General features: G+C 39.7%; 1 protein-coding gene across 3 annotated transcripts in view; it reads right to left on the bottom strand.

Moving 5' to 3' along the window:
• Positions 1-1,261: 1,261 nt before the first annotated feature.
• Positions 1,262-17,937, bottom strand: part of DSE (dermatan sulfate epimerase) — an 80,519-nt gene continuing 63,843 nt past the window's right edge. For all 3 annotated transcript variants that reach the window (XM_006734234.3, XM_081828844.1, XM_081828845.1), the window contains 4 exons: positions 12,504-12,757; positions 8,653-8,892; positions 5,141-5,348; positions 1,262-3,062 (listed from right to left, as the gene is read on the bottom strand). In XM_006734234.3, coding sequence (XP_006734297.1) covers positions 1,304-3,062; positions 5,141-5,348; positions 8,653-8,892; positions 12,504-12,757 — 2,461 coding nt within the window. In that variant the 3' untranslated portion in view covers positions 1,262-1,303. The remainder of the gene's footprint in view (positions 3,063-5,140; positions 5,349-8,652; positions 8,893-12,503; positions 12,758-17,937) is intronic.

Raw genomic sequence — 17,937 nt, 5'->3', positions numbered from 1 at the left:
TCTGCAAGGCTCATCTATGTAGAATGTAAGATAATTACTCTTTAAATTCCCTGTAAGTAGATCACTTTCTTAGGCTGAAATCTAACCTGTGCGACGTGTTCCCAGGCCTCTCTGCTCCTGTTGCCACTGGAGAACTTGATTAACAGTAACTAAGGTGATTTTATGTTTTTAATTACTTAAATATTAGAAGTTGGGTTTTGTTTTTAATGTTTAAAATATGTCTAGGTCACAAAAAGATAAATAAGCAGAGAAGTTACTTCTTCCGATTCAAACACTACTTTATAAATTTAATTAACGCATGTCCAAATAAAGACTTCTCTTCAGAGATTACAAAGTTGTTGCATACGTGTTTAATGTAATGGAACAAAGAAGGAAGATACTATAGATAAATCATAATTATAATGTTTATTTAGCAAAATAAACTTAAAGTTTTCTATTAAAAAACATTAAGAATCATATCCAAATTTTAGTTTCCCCATCTTCTTTGGTATTGAAATCAATATATTTGGGATATAAAATATTTTATTTTGAAGTTGAGCCACTGGGTCTACAACAGTTTTCCATATAAGGAAAAGAGAAAATTAAGTTACTTGTAATTGTCTTATTGGTTAAACAACCAATGGAGGCATTATGTGTGTGCAGAGACCAACATCGTCAAGGAAATATTCATTCACTGATACATGTTTTTCTACTGAAAACATATTTTAAATTTTTAATGATCGTCTGCCATCATTTTCTTGTGTTGTCTGAACAGGAATCCAATATGGAGATCCTGCTTTCATTTAACTAATGAACTACTCTCCAAGGAAGTTAACACCACCATACCAGGACTTAATAATACTTATTTTTCAACATGACTACGTGAAAAAAAATTTTCTGATTTTCTCAGAATCGCGTGCTTCAGTCTTTTCCATAAAATAGTATCTGGAAATTGCTAATAGCATTAAATTAATATTAATAAAATCCAAATCTGTCTAAATCTTTTTCTTAAAACCAGACTTGCTGTTTCTTCTAAGGGTAATATTATATGGACTGCTAAATTAGCCAAGCCAAATACTTCCAGAAACACCATGGGACAACCAAGCCACTCTTATTCCTCTGATAAATCTTTGCCTTTCCAATTTTGATTTCTCCATATCCCTGCCTTTTTGTGTGAAAATATGTTCCCCTTAATTTGTTTAAAAGGAAACTGAGATAAAAAGACCAATAACAAACTGGGGCAAGTTTTGTTTTTGTTTTTTGTGTTTTTTTCTGCATAGACTCTTGTGACCACAAAACGATCAAACAATGGATAGCTTTAATGCTAACACTGTGATTGGGAACAAGAAGAGTACAACCACAATAAAATACAGCTATCTATTAGAAGGACTGCATAAAGACATCTTTGGCCATGCAGGCTCTGGGCCCTCTGGAAATAAGTCAGTTGCATTGCCAACATGACAAAGAAAATAGCAATGTTCAGGATCAGGAACAGTCGGGTATAGGAAGACGACAGTGACCGGGCCCTGCTGCGAGTTGTCGTCATCATCCGGGCCTGTCCAAACCGGCCTTTCAGGGAGCCACCATTTTTGTGTTTCTCGTACGTCACATCTGCAAAATCTAAAAGGTCTTTCATTTCTTCATCTTCATCGATGGGCAGTTCTTTCTGTGCCAAAATCTGAGCCTTCTGTCGAATCTTTTTTTCATTGACTTCGATCTGTGCAAAAATATCGGGGACGGCGTCCACAAATTTATAGCGTTTGCCTACCCTCCGGTTTCTCTTCGACTTGCTTTGCTGTTGCTGCTGCTGTGATATGGCAAAAATCCTATCGATGGCCTCCTCCGTCTGCCTCTTGTCTGAAAACCTCAGCAGGCGCTCGGCGGTCTTCCTAAAGCTAGCTGTGTTCTGGACCCGGGACAGGATCTGCTTCTCCAGCTGCTGGAACACTGGCTTGAAACGCTGCAGGTTCTGGTCCACGACAGCGGCGTAGTCCTTCACCTCGGCCACCGAGGTGCTCTTGATGGCCGAGCTCCGGTCGAACAGGATCCTCCTCCGATCGGCAATGACCTGTGCAAAGGCGGGCTGCGCCGTGCTCTCTCCGCTCCAGAGGTAAGCGGCGTAGGCATGCTGGCTGGTGGCGATGAACACGCCCAGCTGCTGCGAGTCTCCGTGGATGCTGAAGCTCTGGACGTCGACAGACGGCCCTATGAAGAGGTAAGCTGTCCTGGTGATGGGACTCCGCAGGTGCACAGTGACGTTCACGTAGTTCGTCCCGTTGTAGGGGTAGCCCCGAGGGTACGTCGCAGAAGCAAAGGTTGCTTTCTCACTGTAGCCAGTATCATCCATCCAGTACATTTTGTAGAGACCGTCCCGCTGCCGGATGAAAGCCCCGTGGACCCCATCTACCACTGTTTCCTCGAAGGGAACGTCCACGTTGTGGAAGAAGCTTGCTGCGCTCTCCAACGGGCTCTCCTCTCCCAGGTGGATCTGGTCCACGAGGAGCAGCAGCTGGGGGTGCAGGAGGATCAGATTCCTCTGAACGCTCTTGAGATCCAGCCGGGGGTTATAAGCTCCCACCCCTTCTCCTCGGATGAAAACCACTCCGTTTTTCTCCTCTGCTGCAACCACTCTCCCCTGACAGCTGGCCGCCAGGTCCTGCTTGTACTTAGACCATTTTGAAGAGCAGTCTTCTGTGACCTGACCCTCCCAGGGAGAAAAGCAGCTCTTGGACACAGCTGGCGAGAACATCAAAACGTTGTTGAAGAAGGTGTACTTTGGCCCATAGAGAGCCTCCGTAATGAAAGGCACACCATTGGGAGCAAAAGTAAATGAGTTTTGATCAGGATGTTCATGCCCTGCATTAAAATTCCTCCATCCTTTGATCCACTCTTTGTATTTGTTTCTGTGCACAATGTCATATATTGCACGGCCCCCGAGTTTTCCGGACTTGAAGGAAAGAAAAGATCTATTGATTTCTGCGGGCAGTGCACTTCCGTAAGTCACAACACCCCAGTCTTCAAAATAATGCAACGTGGGGGTACCAAAATCTGGGGGAGGCACAGATTTCAAGCTGGCGTCATACCTGAAAGGATGAATTGTTCACAATTAAATGGTTTTCTGGTGGAAGTTAAAATAACCCATCAGAACCGTGATGCCGCTTTGTAATGTGGCCGCAGGAACCAGCACACATGGTACCCAGAGAGCCGGCAGTGTCTTCTGGAGGAGAGGCACTTCTGGAAACACCCATGGATGAGCTTGCACAGGGGAACACCCTTACTGAAGGGGAGACGAGTCTATCTTCATAACCTATGATCCTTGGGTTTGAGCCTGCTAATTGCTACACGGACCTTCTTCACTGAATGATTTCAGAGCTGCCCTCCGAACCACCGGGGCTCACAGAATTACACTTGCAAACTTCTAGTCCAGGAGCTCCTATTCTAGAGAACCCCGCGTTAGGATCTAGACTCTTAACAAGCCTCCAGTTGTAAGCAAGTTTTGTTCTGCGACAACCAATATTATTGAAAGTTTGTTAGAGTACTTTTCACCCTCCAAAACAATAAGTTTTAATAGAGTCAAACTTTACGTGTTAGATAAAATTTACTGCCAATATCACATCTAAGAATATAAGTGGACAAAATTCAAGAAACTATTAATACTGGGAGATTTATAACTGTGGCTACTACTGCCTACCAAGAGCCATGGGTTTTGTTTTGCTCTGCAGATGATATCATGGATTTTGGACAAAAAATGGCCTCTCATTTTCATTTATGACAAATGTTTATTATCAAATCAATACAATAATTAACATTAAACTTCCACAGTGATTAAGAACACAGGTTTCTGAATCAGAGAGGGCTCCCGAAGTAATCATAAACATGATTATTTGCTTTTGATGATCTGAGATAACATTTCTGACAGGTTTAGATGATTTCCTGCTCAAGGGAAGTAAGGCAGGCTTAGACTATTAGCTCTTAGATACTTCTCTAAAACGAATCAATCACCTATGGTTAATCTTACTGGTGTTTGATTTTGGCTGTTTCGTCTGTTGTTCTAGAGCTTCAGGCCATCAGAAACTGTGTCTCTACTTAGGTCTAGTTAATAATGTTGGCTTAATTACCGTGACTTAACAAATCTAGACACAGGATGAATTGGCCATACTTCTCTGATTTTGGTCTGCATATTCCTATAAATGGCAGATTTTGAACCAAGTTAGACTTAGCATTAATTTGACTCCTGTAGTCAGTCAGCTTTATAGAACTCTCCTGGTTGTTTATTTAGGATAAGTGAAATCACTACTAAATAATTACTTCACACCCCTGAAACAGGAATGGTTACATATTAATATATCTACTTCATCTGTGACAATAGTTTTTTAAAATGCTGGTTAAATTACCACCAGTTATAACTTTATTAATATTTTTCCCCCTCTTACTTGTTTAAACTAAAAAAATACATAAATAAATACTGAAGAGAAGAAAATCAAACCACAGAAGCTTATTTTGGAATTGAATACCCATTTCAATAGCTTGAAAAGACATCAAGGATTAATGATCAACCAGTTCCCTGTAATTTTTATTTTAATTTATTGGATGCCAACAATATACTTGGCAGTACTTTAAAAAGGAGACCTGGCTTCTCTTTCTGGGCTTAAAAGATTAAGGCAGAAAAAATTACATGGTTCTTTTATTATCAAAGTGAAACTGTCAAATACTGTCAAACACTTTTAAACAGTTTTGGAAATTCAGTAACAGCTTTGCTATTAGAAGATTATAATGCTCCATTTACTAAAACAAAACATTTTCCTACCTTTATTTCTTTCTTTGCTGTGATTGTCAGAGTAACCCAGTCTAAATTTTGTGGTTTTCTCTTTATATGATTTCAAAAATGATGTAAATCAAAACATGCCCATCTATGAACCAGTGTGAGCCCAGGTCATCTCTAACACAAGAAAACCAAAAACTGCCAACAGTAATGAGATCCTACATGGAAGGAAATGTTTCTAGCAAAGCCTCCAGCGCTGCAACAGGAACCGAAGCTGAGCCGGCATATGGAGAAGGGGTTACAAAGTGCTTTACGTAGTTTTTCTGTTTAAATGCAGAAATCTAGCACACTCTAGCCCTGGGTACAGTTTCTTTTTAAAGGCAGCCCAACATGTCCTACCAGAGAAATTCCGTGTGAAGAGTACACCAGCGCTGCCCTTTGGACGGTGTCCCCGGACCTTCGGTCACCCGGTTCCTCCTGATCTGGTCAGCGAGCCAGTTACCGCTGCCGTTACGCATGACAAATTTATCCAAGAACACTAATTGGCTTTCTGGACCATAAAACCAGTTGTAATTTGAGTCTGCAATAGCCACGGTTCTTTGAAACCCTGGGGAAAGAAGTTTGACAGAATGAAGACACATTTAAAACGGCATGCTCCTATAAAGACCTAAACAACGATTTCCAATCCTGGTTGCAAATTAGAATCGATTGTGTACCTTGGATTAAAAAAAACCAAAAGCACGATGTCCTCGCTTCACCCCAGACCAGTTAATGAGACCTCTGAAGGTCTTCCACAAGTGTGCAAGTTTGTATTTGTTATGTGGCAACCTATCACTGGTAATGGAAGTGCCACACTTCTTAATGCTCCTGAACACTGCCCACCTGCCGCATTTCCCAGTGCCCATGCTAGGTGTCATCATAACTGCAGAGACACATAGGCTCTCCTCTGGAACACGGGGAGCTCCCAAACCTGGACTGAGCACTAGATCTCTTACCAACTTGTCCCACATTCTGCACCAACAGGATGACATAAGGTGCTGCAATTTGGCATCCAATAAAGTGGAAGTTATAAGGCTTAAGGGAGACACGGCATTTCTGTAGGAAGAAAACTTTTTTTTTAAGATTTTATTTGTTTGACACAGAGCAAGCACAAGCAGGGGGAGCGGCAGGCAGAGGGGGAGGGAGAAGCAGGCTCCCTGCTGAGCAGGGAGCCCGATGCGGGGCTCGATCCCAGGACCCTGGGATCATGACCTGAGCTGAAGGCAGACGCTTAACGACTGAGCCACCCAGGCGCCCCCATACAGGAAGAAAACGTAATTCCCACAGAAGATCCTGCTAATATGTACTGCTGGAAGTTCAAGAGAGAAAATGCAAAGATCATACTGGAATAGGTCAGCAAAACAAAAGCAGGTTAAGACTGGATATGCTCCAGGTGTTCTGGAAAAAGAATGGGAGACAACTCTGAGCCAGACAGGAATAATCATTACTAGAACAGCCATTGTGGAGGAAAAAAAAAAGAGAAATGTTGTTGAGAATAAATTGACTTTTAACACATAATCCCTTTTAAAATGATACCATGACCATATTTACATAATTTACAGCTAATGTTTTTGCTTCTACCATTTTAGTAAATGCTATTCCAAGTGAATCTTATGATAAAATGTGATTTCCTGAATCTTCTATTAATCTGTGAATTCCCTGAAAGCTGATGTGTTTTATTTCTCTTTGAATCCCCTGCCTGGTACAGTGCCTGGCACACAGATGTTCAATAATGGTTTGTTGGATTAATTGACATAAATACACTGAATCCTCCTCTTAGAGGTGTTCATCCTGTCTTTCCCAGTTTAGGATGCAGTCACAGATGCAGCTCACAGCAGTGATGTGGCGGGCTGTTAGATCTCAGATCAAATTACAAAACACTGAGTCCTCTTCAAGGTCCCTGGCCTTAGATGGCCTCTGTTTATCAAGATAATTAAAAACAGGCCTCTCCTGCATATCTAAGAATAAGCAATAAAACAATAGCATTCTGAAAGTTAATTCTCAACTAAACTTTAAGAATCTTATCATTCTTTTGCTCTGCAGTATTTTTTGGATAACTAATCAAATAATGGAGATTCTATTCAGTCCATGTGTACACAACCAGAGCAAAAAGATTTAAAGACTGGATTCTTTACTGTAGGTCTAGAATCACCATCTAAAAATTACATTTCACTGGGGGAAAAAAAAATACCCATCCTTTTTTTTTTTTTTTTTTTTCAAATTTTTATTTAAATTCTAGTTAGTTAACCTACAGTGCAATACTGATTTCAGGAGTAGAATTCAGTGATTCATCACTTACATACAACACTCAGTGCTCATCACAGCAAGTGCCCTCCTTAATACCCATCACCTATCCAGCCCATCCCCTACCTCCCTCCCTCCATCAACCCTCAGTTTGTTCTCTATCATTAAGAGTCTTTTATGGCTTGTGTCCCTCTCTTTTTTCTCCTTCCGCACCCCACCCCCGCCCATATGTTCATCTGTTTTTGTTCCTTACATTCCACATATGAGTGAAATATATGATATTTGTCTTTCTCTGACTTATTTCGCTTAGCATAATACACTCTAGCTCCATCCATGTCGTTGCAAGTGGCAAGATTTCATTCTTTTTCATGGCTGAATAGTATTCCATTGTATATATACACCACATCTTCTTTATCTGTTCATCAGTCAACGGACTTTGGGCTCTTTCCATAGTTTGGCTATTGTTGATAATGCTGCTATAAACATCAGTATGCGCGCACCCCTTAGAATACTGTCCTTCAGGAGTGGCTGCACCAGTTTGCATTCCTACCAACAGTACAAGAAGGTTCCCCTTTCTCTGCATTCTCGCCAACACCTGTTGTTTCTTGTGTTGTTAATTTTAGCCATTCTGACAGGTATGAGGTGATATCTCATACTTTTGTATTTTGTATTGAGTGATGTTTTCATGTGTCTGTTAGCCATCTGAATGTCTTCTTTGGAAAAATGCTATTCATGTCTTCTCCCCCATTTCTTAACTGGATTATTTGTTTTTTGGGTGTTAAAAAAATCTCCATCCTGATGAAAATCTACCTCCTAAACTTTTTCTAACATCTTAGTCCTGTTTTGAAACAAGGAGAGTAATAAGGCTGTCCTAGAAATGAAAGTGTTCTTAAATCATATACATCTTTTTTTAGAGCTAGTTCTCTTAGAAGACTGAGCTACATGGCAACAAGGAATTAGAAGTTTTGTAGCAATTCATTTTTTTTATCTTTTATATTTTACACTATTTATTTCAGTAAAATATTCAAAGAAAATACTAAAGCTCCAACAAATATGTAGGCATAGTCTTTCATTTTGAGTATCTATATAGTTTGGAAATAAAAACTAAAAAACAAAAGAGGATCAATTTGAGATTGCATGTAAAGGAAAACTAACATGTAACCATAAATGTTTATATTTTGTTAAGATTTGTGAAAAGGAAATGTTATTTTTGCAGATGAATTAGAAACATATAAAGTTTTTTGTTTTGTGAGCTATTTCAAATATACAAAAATAAACAGAATAATATTTTGAAAACTAAAAAAAAAGATTCATGAAAAGGAATTTGCATATGTACCCAAGTTTTACATCTACAAAAATAAAAGTACTGTGGGGGCTACGAATTATATTTGATCCATTATGCTCCGAGCTTTACAGTACATAAATCACAAATCCTCACAATAACTTCCCAAACGTTCTGGTTATATGCAACTCTTGAATTCTTCTTTGATTTTTTTATTTAAAAAAAAAAATCCCTTTAATTTCAATATGACTCGAACCCCACATTTCTTTTCCTAGTCTAGCCCATTTTCATAATCAGAAAAAACGATCATAGTTAATGTTTTCCCATTTCTGATTCCTCACTATACCTGGTAGGATGGTTCTATACATAAATGCAAAGTGTTGTTTAAGCCATGGGTGACCAAAGTGGTTGATGTCAAAGTGCCTCTGAACGAGAAACATATACTGGAAGAGGGATCTAGTGGTGTAGCTGCCGTAGGCAACTCCTTCGTAGAGGGAACCGTCTGTCACCTCTCGGAGCAAGACCAGAGACTTCTCCATGATGGTCAGAACTTGTTTGGTCCATAGGTAGGCTTCTTGAAGATACCCTGAAGAATGAAAACACATGGAAACACTGACGAGGGCTATAATGAAGCATAAACAAAATTATGACCAAATAAAATCCCCTGAGTTATCTGACTACAGGTCAAATAGCATTCTGTAAAACTCTCACTGACCAACATTATAAATAACATTCTGCTAATCCAGGTTTGTGTTGGGTCCATGATGTAAAGTACAAAGTTCTCGAATACAATCATTTATTAATTAAGTGAAGATAAACCGTGAAATAAGTATCAGTTTCCAATCTTTAATACATTTGAAACCGCATCACACCAAAATTACAAACTGCACATAACTTTAGGCTACCAGAAAAGATCTGTGTATTAAGACTTTCATTCAATTTTTCTAAAAACTACTACTTGAAAATATTTTTAAAGCTCTTATCTTCATAAAACGTGCACCATTATTTCATAGGATTTTTAATAAGCTGCTAATACTATAAAGGCTAAGTCACAGATAGTCTTCAGTTTGTTCTGTCATTAGAAGACAATCTCTCATCCTTTATGTGCTTTTAGATGCCATAGGATCTCAAAAGGCAACGCAGCGGGTCAGAGACACCACTGGAGTGACAATCTAATGGTGAAAATATCAACTGGGAGTCCTGAATCTACCAAAAATGAGCTAAAATTTTGTTCAAGCACTTCAACCTGTCACATTTTTCTACTTCTGCAACTGAAAATTAAAGGCCTTAAAATTTTTATGAAATACTTTTGACTCAAAAATGCTAGCTTCCTATAATTCTTGCAAGACTAGCATTTAGGTAACAATCACAACTCGCATTTCTAAAACATTTGTAATTTACACAGCACTGAACACAATCTTCCTTAATCCTTTTACCAATTCAATTAGGCATTATTACTCCAAAATTACAGAAAAGCTTGATTGTTCAAGACCTCTGACACATGACTAAAAATGAACAGAACTTTGATCTGAACCTAGGTCTTTAGATTTCAGTTTTGTTTTGTTTGCTTACATATTTAAAACATACAATCAGTGAGGATGAAAGTAAGCTCATTGCCTCCTGATGTGGATAGAGTCTTGTTGCTTCGCTCCAGAAGACGTGTGTGATCACCAGCACTTAACACTACCATGGCCTACCACATGTGCTGGGTGTGAGGGCTTCCAGGGGCCCTGGGACCACAAGATCCCAGCCTAAATCCAAGGTGCCAGGCTCTGTAAGACCTGGCTCCCGTCTCCTGAGGGCACAGAGGTGACTGTGGATTGTACCCCATCTCCTCCTATCTGGCTGTCCACCTGCCAGGCCAGTCTTCTGGAGAGTTTTTAGCTTCCATTCTGTAATCATTAGGGTTTCAAGTTCTAGTCATCTTCCTCTTTTTCTTCTCTGTAGCCTCCATCTCTAACCAGACTCCAAAGGAATACTTAAAATCAGGCCTGCTACTTACTGCTCCCTGAAATCACATGACCTGGTTTTCCCTTCTTTTTTTCCCTACAACAATCCTGTTCGGGAGATATGAGGCAATGTCTGCCTTCCTAAACTTCAAATCTGTCAATACAAGGCACTGATACTGGTATTTTATTTAAGTTTTAGTTAACATACAGTGCATCTTGGTTTTAGGAGTTGATACTGTTATTGATGCTATGCGCTGTGCTTTTCCACCATCCATACACCTTGTCTGGAATGTTCTTCATTATTTTCACTTATCCAGATCCTATCTATATTTCAAAGTTCTATGAACCTTCTCACACTGCTCTCCTGAATTCACACTTAATACACTCGATCGAGATTTAACCATAGCTTCATGACACCTCTTATTCCGTTCTCTGGTGCTATGGTAACTACTGCGTATTCATTTAAACATTTCACATGTCTTCCTTCCAACTGATCTGTAAACGGCTAATGTGTGATCCTGTGGTCCCTGTGCACCGAGCCTTAGATAGAGTTAGCAGAACAGAGAGAACATTCTAATTCTCCCACTTCCGATGGGAACTACCGGTACACTAAGGTAGCCTAGTTTCTGTGAGGCTGGTCTGGAGAACATGGGATTGTCAAAACAGCCTGTGAGGTGGCTCCTAAAGGTGGTGAGTGTGCCAAGAAAGCCAGGACGGTAAGCCTGATTATTAACTGAGATGCGCAGGGCCAGAGATTTCACCTCTTCTTCTGTCCACTGCCGACGTGGGGGTTCTGGAACACTATCTCCCTGAGCAACCCATTACTGTAATCAGAAAATAAATTCACACACAAACTCCTGCAAGAGGAGAACTACACATTTTGGTCCAAACTGAATTGGTATTTTCGATGCCTGCAAGTATCTGGAGCAATCTTATCTCCCACAAAGAATGAATAAATAAGCTCTATTCCTGCTACTAAAGAACTAAACATTTATGTAAAGAAGTAAGACTCTACTAGGCTAAAACCCAAGGCCCCGGGCTGAGAGCTAGCTTGTCCTGGGTTCCTTCCACCATTTCACGAGGATGTCTTTTCACAGGCCTTGGGATTTATTTATCAATAGTTTGAAGATTTGCATTTTGATCTTTTATTTAAAAAAAATTTTTTTTTTTTTTTTGCATTTTGCATTTTGATCTTTTAAATCTTGTTTGTTTTTGTGAGAGTAGGGGGCAAAGGGAGCCAAAATGAAACCTGGCCCTCTTAAAGCTTTCCTTAAATTACTTTGAATCTCTATTCTAAGAGAGGCAACAAAATACAGTGGAAAGAGAATGAACTTTGAGTTTGGCCAGAACTGGATCCAAATCCCAGCTACATTATATGGCTGATGTGACAAATCAAATAGGGACAAGGAACAATGGACACATGCCATATGCTCAGTTAATATTAGTTTCTTTTCCTCTAAGACTAATTAAAAGTGATGGCTGGTTGATAAGACAAGGGAGAAAGCTAGACTCGAGGAAATCTGATGCTGGATAATCTACAAAATGCATACTAATTCTTGTGGGGAAGTAGTCAAGGGTTCTGTTAGATTTGCCAGCTCCAAGTATATGTTTAATATCCTAATAAGTCATTATGATCTTAGGGCTGCTTTTCTTAAATACAGTCTAAATTAATCATGTATAGACTTTCACAGGTGTTGTAATGAAGTCAGAATTATAAGAGAGAAAATGTAGTATCAGCAATTACGTAATACATTAAGGGAAAGTAGCTATGTGATTCAAAAAAGTCACTTCCAAATTTGACCTAAATGATCTAGATTGGTTTTAAGTCCTTAGAGAAAAAAAAATAGAGTGTTGTAATGACAGACATCCGTGTGCAGAGAATATTCATTTCAAATAATAAACCACCCATTTAGCTTTTAAAAACTCCATTTACCCAGGATAGCTGTCTTCACTGTCAAAATTCTCTGGGGAAATGAATATCCGCCACTGATGGGAGTGCCGTAAGCATATGGCTCGGGGCCATCAAAAGCCTTACTTAAATAACCTGCAGGCTAATATAAGTAGCTGCAATGAGGAAGCGATGCCTCTCAATTGTCTAAGAGATGCCCTGGGTATTACTTCATCTCAGGAGCTCAGTTAGGATCCAACTATGAACATGTATTCAGGCTAGTTATAAAAATGCTCTGCTCACAAGGCAACTATGGCTGACGCTGGCTTCGGCATTCCCTCGGCTGTGTCCACAACGCACCTTGATTCATCAGAACCAGGCTTCCTGTGAGCAAGGCCATGCAGTTGGTGGGCTGGTGATTGTGCAGGTACTGAAATCCCCATCCTCTCCTGTATGAAGTTTCATACATATATCCCGAGACGTTGGCAATCACTTCAAGAAACTTCTCCTGTTGTGTCTTGCTCAAGTAGTTGTACAAGAAGTCGTAGGCAGTGGCAAAACCAACCAGGGAGTGAGCAAGTGGGACTTCATCCCAAGGAGCATCTTTCACCAGCCTGCAGAGGAAAATCAACCGTGTGAATGAGTGCAACAGTCCCACAGCGTTCAGCACACTTTTCGAGTGTCTGTTTCTCAGAAGGAAAGGGCACAACTGAAGATACAATCCACGAGGCTGAATGCCTCAGAATTAGCTGCCTCCCACATCAGACACAAGCACAAAATTTGTCTCATGGGGAAATTACGGAATGAATGCTTTTCTCTCATTGAGAGTTTTTCCTTTTGACTTTTTACTCTTGATGAGAGGTAGAAGACTATGCTCAAATAGATCTAAAGCATATAACCAGGGCAAAATTCTCAGGAGCATCCATCTAACTGGTACTCACCCTCCCCTTTTCACACACAGTAAGAGGGTCTCAGTTCTGTTCTTATGGCTGCCTTGGCAAACCAGTGGAACACTTCTATCCCACCTCACCTTACTTCCCACAGGCTGGTCAAGGTGCAGGCATCCTGGTCTAGAGTTTATGACCTCTAAATCTGGACAGACCCACTTGGTCAAGGCCATGATGAGGAGGGTGACTAAAAATCTGGTGTGAGTGAAATGAGCTGATTCTAACTCAGATTTCTACATCTTGTTCTTTCTCATAAGATGAACTGCACTGCCTTTAAGGTCCTTTGAGTATCTTGCAGACAAGTGTAAAAGCTGACCTGTGAAGCATGAAACCATCATTTTCTAGGAAGCCAAGTTTCTGCTTGGCTGGCTACATTATTCTGCAAGTGGTTTAACAGTGCGTGGCCTGCGTTATACAGAAAGCTTAGAAAGGATCTTTCACAATCGCAATTCTATGGAACTACCCAGAAAATGCTGGAGAGATATTTAAGTAATCTCTAGGACAGCGACTCCAGTGAAAAGTGTGCTGTACAGATGGGAGGTATAAGAAAACACAATTAGGGATTAAATGAAAGCTTAGTATTTCTATGCCATGAACTTCTTGACCTCTGGGCAATCTGGTGAAGCCTCAGCCTCTTTCTCAGTGCTTTAAAATTCATAAGATAGAATACGAAGGGATATAAAGAAATCTGTTACTTTGACATGTAGCTATCAATACAGATTTTTAAAAAAATTGTGATCTCTGTCCTTTATTACGGCACTAAAAAACAAGATTTAATAGCAGAGATAGTAACTACTGTAATTTGTAAGTAGTGATGAGCATAAACAATAGTATCTATAATAACTATAATGGGATATGAAAATACCTATGATACCTACCTATGACAAAGTTACAAGTTCTCCCAACATCACTATAGGGGTCACCTATGTTCATGATTTGGAAGAAAGGCTAAATTTCACTTAGAGTCAATGAAAATTAAGATGCAGTGTTTCTCCCATAAAACACCATAGATCCCAGGACAAGAATACTCAAAAATCTTCTAAGAGACTACCTCCTCTAGATTATATTCTTCTTCTTCTTTTTTTTTTTTTAAGATTTTATTTATTTGCGAGAGAGAGAATGAGAGACAGAGAGCATGAGAGGGAGGAGGGTCAGAGGGAGAAGCAGACTCCCCGCCGAGCAGGGAGCCCGATGCGGGACTCGATCCCAGGACTCCAGGATCATGACCCGAGCCGAAGGCAGTCGCTTAACCAACTGAGCCACCCAGGCGCCCCGATTATATTCTTCTTTTAGGAGTTTTATATGAAAGATGTGATCTTAGTGATACCTTCTGTGGTCACTCTGCAGAATTTCAACATTGCTCTCCAACTGACCGTATCTCATTTCCCTTTCTCACTTTTTTGTCCTCTTAGTGTTTATGTGTGTATATGTATATGTATATGCATCCTCTACTAGATTTTAAGTTCTGCAAGTGCGTGGTTTTATTTTTTCCTCTATTTTATTCACTGTTGGATCCCTAATCCTACAACAGTGTCTGACACAGAGTAGATGCTTAGTAAACATTTCTGGAAAGCAAGAAAAAAATGAAGGAACAGGCCTGTAAAACTAGGCCACACTATTAACAGTGAATATATGATCATCATGAACTCAGGAATTTGGAGGAATCTCTTGATACTTAATAATAATTCCAGTGTTTCGGTTAGCTGTGGTGATATGGCCTGGTGCTAAAATAACTAAGGTTGATGAGTTTTTTAACTAGTTGGTCACAAAGCCACCCTGCAAGTCAGCTTGCTAGCGTGGACTGGCTGGAAATAGACTATGAAGAGTGTGAATGCATTCCCCACTTCTAGGGAAAAAAACAACTTCTCCTGCAAGCTCACTGCCAGGGAATTAGGAACAGTCTTCAGTGACTCCTGGTGGTTGGTGAGCCAAGCACAGAATCTGAGTCATCTACTTCCCAGTCTGTGTCTTTGTGCCATGTCACGATGCATCTATAAATGACGCATGTCCACCTAACCATGGCAGAGCTGACATCAATGAACCACTACCATCTGCCCGACTCTGACACATCTGATTAACCCGTGAACTTGTTGCTTTTTTTAACAGTGAACTTATTTTTATAGATCAAAGGACACTTACTATCATTCTCATCCTTTGGAAGCATTACTATGCAACTTCCGTGAAAATCTCCAAGCCCCCTAGTTTCCAATCCAATAAAATGCTAGTACATCAATTTATTTATTTATTTTTTAAAAGATTTTATTTATTTGACAGAGCACAAGCAGAGGGAGAGAGAGGGAGAAGCAGGCTCCCTGCTGAGCGAGGAGCCCGATGCGGGACTCGATCCCAGGACCCTGGCATCATGACCTGGGCCGAAGGCAGCCGCTTAACCAACTGAGCCACCCAGGCATCCCTAGTACACCAATTTAAAAAAGAGCTTATACCATCAGGCTCACACTCTATCATTATGAAATCTGACCTGTAATAGTTACATTTCTAAAAGGTTATCTAAATCCTTTACCAATACAATCTGACCTAGCAGTAGATACTAAGTGTAATGATGGAAGAGAGTATATTTTATGGCCATGGAAACCAAAGGAAATTTGCTTGTAGCTCATGGATGGCAGCAAAGAAACTGATTCAATGTGATCCTGACTACTGGCTAATAAATCTACTGGAAAAGCTGGTTGAGTAGGTTAATCATTAAAAAAAAAGAAACAGATATTAATTTATGAATTTTATTTCAGCTTAAAATACCTATATGTATACACATTCACCAATCTTTTGAAGGTGAACTAAAAGCCTTTTCTTTGAAAGTGGGTCTACAGATCGGTTCATTGTTCTTTCCTGCAAAGAACACACGTAACACATCATCACAATTTCAAGCCTTAGTTTCTCTAAAAGATAGGAATTAAAGATACTTGTGAAGGAATGTAGAATCCTTCCAGATTTTTATGTTTTCCCCTAAACCTTTACAAATCTCATCCACACTAAATTATGATAGCAATCTTTTACAGTACGTCCTTCTAAAGCATTTAAGTTAGTTTTAGAAACATACATTCTTTTTCTTTTTGAACTCACACTCTATTTTTTTTATTTTTTTATTTTTTAAATATTTTATTATTTATTTGACAGAGAGAGACACAGCGAGAGAGGGAACACAAGCAGGGGGAGTGGAGAGGGAGAAGCAGGCTTCCCGCTGAGCAGGGAGCCCGATGCGGTGCTCGATCCCAGGATCCCGGGATCATGACCTGAGCTGAAGGCAGACGCTTAACGACTGAGCCACCCAGGCGCCCCGAACTCACACTCTATTTACATAATATTACTAAAATTGTATAATTACACGTATTAATGAAATTGGCATAAACTTGTTTGAGAACAAATACAACTGATATTTGCAAAGCACATTATTCTACTAGTGGGAACAGAGATGAATGGACATAGCAGAGGGCAGCCAACTGGCCTCGACATTGCGCATTCTATGGGAGTTGTTGCCAGATTACATGAGCAAGGGAGGTGAATTTCACTGGCAAGTCAGTTAAGAGGAGGGTTAGGTACATTTTTACTGTAGTCCTCTTTTTATAACCTATACCTTCTCCCCTTAAGAGCCATTCTTAAAGTAAGGTCTATGGACCCCCGGGGTCTCTGAGACTCTTTGAAGGAATCCTCAAGTAAAAATTATTTTCCTAATAATATAAAGATGTTACATGTTGACAGTTGCACTGATGAGGCCAAAGCACTAACAGGTTAAAAATGCTGGCACCTTAAGCAAGAATCCAGGCAGGGGCACCAACTCTAGCAATCCTTGTGTGATTCCACATGCGGCCAAGCACTCTAAGTTACAAAAAAAAAAAAAAAAAAAGCCAGTTTCACTTAAGGATATCCTTAGTAAAGTGGTAAAATGATAATTTTATAAAATCTCAACCCTTTGAGTAGATCTCTCTTCCATATTCTGTGTGATGAAATGGGAAGTATGTATAAAAAAGCACAGTGGATGCCAAAGTGTGGGAACTGCCACAATGAAAAGAAATTATGCATTAAGAGCTGAACTAGCTCCTTTTTTTCATGAAACATCATTTTTATATGTGAGAATGCTGAACTGACAAATTCTAGTTATTTAGAACTACGTATTTAAGTGGAAGTTTTCTTGAAAATGAACAAGGAAGCCTGCCAGTTTAAAGAAAATTGAAAGCCTTTGTTGCCCATGATAAAATTTGAGCTTTTTCAAGTGAAAATAAAATAAACCATGTAGCTGCTGCCATGTGTTTAAGAGTTTACCAATACTTACAAATTTTTCTGGTGAGGTCAGTGATAACAAATGTGATTTATTTTTATATTGTATTATTAAATATGTCAACACTTGGAAAACTTGAATAACTCAGCAAACAAACATTCAAAATAAAAAAGGCAAGATATTACATAACCATACATAGATAAAAGATCCACTCTAAGTGCAAAATATACCAATGGATTTTTCTACCAATTAAAAGATAACATGGTTTTCAGATTCTACAGTGAAACTAAATTTTATGATCCAGAATCCATATAAAATTAACTTCCATGAAACTACCACTTGTCAAGTTCTAGTATAATATTAAAGAGTATCCAAGGGCACCTGGGTGGCTCAGTCGGTTGAGTGTCTGCCTTCGGCTCAGGTCATGACCCCAGGGTCCTGGGATCAAGCCCCCTGTTGGGCTCCCTGCTCAGTGGGGAGTCTGCTTCTCCCTCTGCCCCTCCCCTCCCCTCCACTCCGCTCAAGTTCTCTCTCTCAAATAAATACATAAAATCTTTTTTTTTTTTAAAGATTTTATTTATTTTTTTGTCAGAGAGAGAGAGCACAAGCAGGG

Source organism: Leptonychotes weddellii, chromosome 8 (assembly GCF_054177405.1).
Source record: "Leptonychotes weddellii isolate Sample4059 chromosome 8, ASM5417740v2, whole genome shotgun sequence".
NCBI classification, from domain to species: domain Eukaryota; kingdom Metazoa; phylum Chordata; class Mammalia; order Carnivora; family Phocidae; genus Leptonychotes; species Leptonychotes weddellii.
This window is presented reverse-complemented; position numbering and strand designations above follow the sequence as displayed.